The sequence below is a fragment of the Frankliniella occidentalis genome, unplaced genomic scaffold (genome assembly GCF_000697945.3).
Source record: "Frankliniella occidentalis isolate FOCC.00 unplaced genomic scaffold, Focc_3.1 Scaffold130, whole genome shotgun sequence".
In the NCBI taxonomy this organism is placed as follows: domain Eukaryota; kingdom Metazoa; phylum Arthropoda; class Insecta; order Thysanoptera; family Thripidae; genus Frankliniella; species Frankliniella occidentalis.
The window spans coordinates 435,726-440,086 of NW_026267257.1; the positions used below are offsets into that span (position 1 = coordinate 435,726).

The 4,361-nt window shown below is 43.6% G+C and overlaps 1 protein-coding gene across 3 annotated transcripts in view; it reads right to left on the reverse strand.

Annotated features, from left to right (window-relative positions):
- Window positions 1-4,361, reverse strand: part of LOC113215804 (acyl-CoA Delta(11) desaturase-like) — a 61,199-nt gene that overhangs the window by 17,470 nt on the left and 39,368 nt on the right. For all 3 annotated transcript variants that reach the window (XM_052270618.1, XM_052270619.1, XM_052270620.1), the window contains one exon: window positions 2,119-2,324. In XM_052270618.1, the coding sequence (XP_052126578.1) occupies window positions 2,119-2,324 (206 nt within the window). The remainder of the gene's footprint in view (window positions 1-2,118; window positions 2,325-4,361) is intronic.

Here is a 4,361-nt window from a genome sequence, read left to right on the forward strand (position 1 = left end):
CTGTGCCCGCACGGGGCACGCGTTCGCCCGTTTTCGCCCGGGTCCGCCCAGATTATTTCTTACAGGGCTTCCGCTTTCGGACGCTAGCTAGGTATCCGATGCCTCCTCGCTGTACTGTTCTTGTCCTTAATGTATCTTTTTGCGTGATATTTTCGTGAATTAGCCTATTAATCATTACTTTTATAATTGAACACAATTTTTGGCGTGGGCGCTGAGCAGCGCGCGCGGGGGGCCGAATAGGGTGTTCCAGGCTATCTAAAACGGAAGTGAAAAAGAACAAACTCACTGATTTAACTGTTTCCGTCCGCCCAGTATGAGAAACTACCATGGCAGTTTGGTCCGATCCTAACCTCTCAAATATGGAGGGGAGCTCGAAACTGAACTGACAGTCTCTCATACCTGAAAGGCCTCGGAGGCACGTGATAAGCTCGACCAATCAGAGTCATTACGGAAAAAGGTCAGTGAGTTTCTTCTTTTCCTACTTCCGTTTTAGATTGCCTGGAACACCCTATACTCAGAGAGCAAGGTGTCTATTGTTGCTCTGGTACCCGGGCGTGGGTGTGGAGCTGCTCAACAGGTGGTATTGAACCATGACGCGCCCCCTCTTCTGTCTGGCAGAAACGGGTCCATTTCAAAAAACAAGCGCAGGTTTTACCACCTATTGTTTGTGAAACCGTCTTAAAACTTGACTGTACGCGATTGCTCTGAATGCATCTACCTCTATCTCCGATACGGTTACAGATACAGCGAATCCGAGGGTAGTTCCCGATTTAGACTGTGCTCTTTGTGGAAGGGGGTTGTCCTTCGCCATTTTACGATTTGAAGCCTCCTTGTACGTGTTAATGTAAGCTGGCAACTTCGTTTGACGGAAGGGTGGGCGTAGTTTGCTGATGAATAACCGGACTTAGGGGGACGATGGTCGACCCAAATGTCACCCCATAAATGCGACGCACCTTAGACGAATATTTTCTTAAGATTGTCTGGAAATTTTCCAAGTCAAAAATTGCTAGTTTCCTGAGAATTACCCAAATAGTATTTGCTTTTGTTCAACCGATCGTGTTCTGTCTTTGTCGGAACGAACTCCAGTCATTAGGAGCATAATGAAATGCACATTTCGACCCTTTAAAGTGCTCGTCACCACCTATTGCGAGTTCCTTTTTGCAGTGCACCAAATTATGTTAGTGCTTTTTACCATCTGGGTGTGGTATAAAACCCTTTAAGAACTTGGCTATTACTACATTGCAAAGTATCGTATTTGGAGTGAAATGAAAACACTCTGACAAAAAAACCTAACAAATTCGACAGGAAAATAATAGTTTAGGAACTCCTTAGTGACCTGTTTGCTGAGAATCGCTTAAGGGCAGGCTACACTGAAAAATGGCAGTTTCTTGTCAAAATACCGGTCGTTACGTAATGCTCGATCTTTCACCTCTAAACCCTGTTGTGTCCCTCAATTTTTTTTTACTTGCTACTCTGGTACCGTTAATAAATTCAGTTCACAATACGGAACTAATTTGAGACTCAGAAAATTAGTTTTTTCGGTTTATTTAGAACCCTGTTTTCCAACATTCCAAAAATCCCTTGCGCATTTGGTTTTGAGCTATGATGTTGAGAATTTGTGAAGATCTACTTTGAAGTACCCTCAACACTTTCTATTGACCATAATTACACATTTCATTTGATTTTTGTAAGCAAAAAAATAAATTAGCCGTAATTTTCAGTATTTTGGAACTTTTAAAAAGTCTGAAATAAAACGAAATGTTAAAAATCATCCAAGACATAAAATTGAAGATGTGGTCAATAGATATTGTTCCTTGGTCATTTCAAAAAACCTTATGCGAACCTTCTGCGACCAAATTGAATGCACAAGGAGTAGTTCTAGTCAGACTCTGCAAACAACGTTACAAAAATCTAACTACTGAACGGTTTGACCCACAGACTGCAGACACAGCTTTTTAGCGCTTTCTTGACATACTGAACCGTGAAAAAAATTCCCCCCATACCATGACCTTTAATTTCATGGTGATGCCAATATCAGTGTAGCCTCCCCTTAAATAGTATTCACTATCGCTCAGCCGACCATGTTTCTTTTAAGTCCGTAGACCACATAACACATACCGATGCTCGAACTGCACAACAGAGTCCGCCAATACATCACTGAAGTCAATTTTGGCCCCCTGCCGTTTCACCTCTGGATGTCTGTGCATCATAGTCCAGCCTATGTGACAGTAGAAAAAACCTCTCTTTGAGTTATGAGGGTCTGCATCAGTGTCCACGTATTTATGATGCGCCCGGTGGTCTCGCACCCACTGGAGGACGGATGTCTGCAACAAAAATGTACATAGTAAACCATCCAGCTGGCCTTGTTACGGCCACGAGCACGAGCACAAGGAGCAGCAGGTTGTTAATGGATTATGTTTCTTTGCAAAGCTACACACTCAACTCTCAGATCAATTGGGGACCTTGTAGTTGATAGGCCTGTGAAGTGTGAACACATTAAACATTTCTAGCTATGCAAACAAGCTAGGCCTAACCTTTCTCTTCGCTCCGCAGACAACTCCATTCGGCAAGGGCCAGGCGAAGCTTGACCTGCCGGTGGCCTTTCGTTTCACCATATATAGATCAAACAAAATTATGCTTCCGGGCTGGGGGGGGGGGGGGGGGGTGCGGCTCTTAAGATTAGCTCCTAAGACATGATTAAAGACTGTCACGGTGCGACACCGAGACTCCACCCAACCCTTATGCTTTGAAAAGCAGTAAAATAAAATAAAATGAACAAGCGCAGTTTTTAGGACGTATTGTTTGTCAAGCAGTCTTAAAACTTGTCTTTTTGCTTTTCTGAATACATCTACCTACAGCTTCAATACGGTTAAAAGTACAGTGATTCCGAGAGTAGCTCCTGATCCAGAACGTGCTGTTTTGGTGAGGTTCTTCCTCTTCCATTTTACGATTTGACGCCTCCCTGTACGTCTTTATGAATAGCATGTTCATTTCCCGGGTGGAAAGAAGTACAGATAAACTGCATTCGAAACTGTACTTGCCCAACTGTAGTTGCTATACTATAGTTATGATTGTATTTTAACTCTAATGCTGTTTATAATCACGACTACATGCTCAAATAACAGCAAGAACTATAAATAACACACACTTTTACTGCTCTCGCAACTACACTTGAGAATGCACACCGTAACGTAAGTGGTATATTGAGTTGTTGCTGTAGTTTAAAAGCAGATAAATTGACGACATGATTCGCTCTTTCAGTTGTACTTCGTGAATTCAGTCTGTTTTACATTCAATAAGCTAAAAATATAGAGTTAAAAAGAAATGTAATGACTGCTTTCGGCTGTACAGTACATTTGAGCGGTCAGTTTCGGAATTACTGCTGTCAGTTTTAAAGTATACTGTAGTCTGTTTTTGGCTGAACATTGCACCTCACCTGGTAAACAGACCGGGCAGTAGAGGCGACTCATCACCGTAGCAGGTAAAAGACATCCCGCTCCCGCTCGGCCCCAACCCCCGCACACGTGCCGTTCTGCCGGCCGGGAGCATACTATGGGCCGAGTGTGGCGAAAGGAAATACCCCGAACCAGGCCTAGCTACCTACTCAGGAGGGTGAGTACATGTTTCCCAAACTGCCGGCCGTGCTCACGATGCTTTTTGACGCCTCCCCAGCTCGTAGTAAAATACTTTTACACAAAGATAAAGCATTCCGGTAAGCTGAAATGCTGAAGAATGCAGGGAACGAGAAAACGGAAGTCACATGTTAAAGTATGGCGAGTTCCGTTTTCTCCTTCCCCGCATTCTTCTCCATTTCAGCTTTACCGGAATGCTTTATTGATACTACGTGCGTAATACGTATACATGCAAATAATGGCCGGTGTGCACGTGTAGTACACTGCATTTTGAACCTAGCAGCAGGAGACGATTTATTCGGTTGTAAATCTTAGACAGCATAGGAACTATGCAAACGGTGAATAAAATGTAGCATAACTTTAGCTGGACTGTAGTCCGACTGTAGTTCGACTGTGAGTTGTCGGACCGGAGCGCTTAGCATGTCATTGAGTTACTGCGAGACCAGAGCCATGGTGTCGCAGTGGCTCAGTGGTCATCGTACTGTGCTACCAACTCCCAGGTCCGAGGTTCAACTCCCATCAACTTCATCAACTTTCATCAAGGTAAGAGTACTACATTCAATTAACCGGATGAAATGGGGTAAGTGGGGGAAGGAAGAAGGGAATAGAAGAAAATCCCGGGGAAAAAATTTTGAACGAAGTTTTGAACACTGCACTTTAAGTATGATACCAACTGTAGGTTTTGTTTGTACTTTGCAACTCTTGTCCGGAGTGCAGTTCGAAACTAAC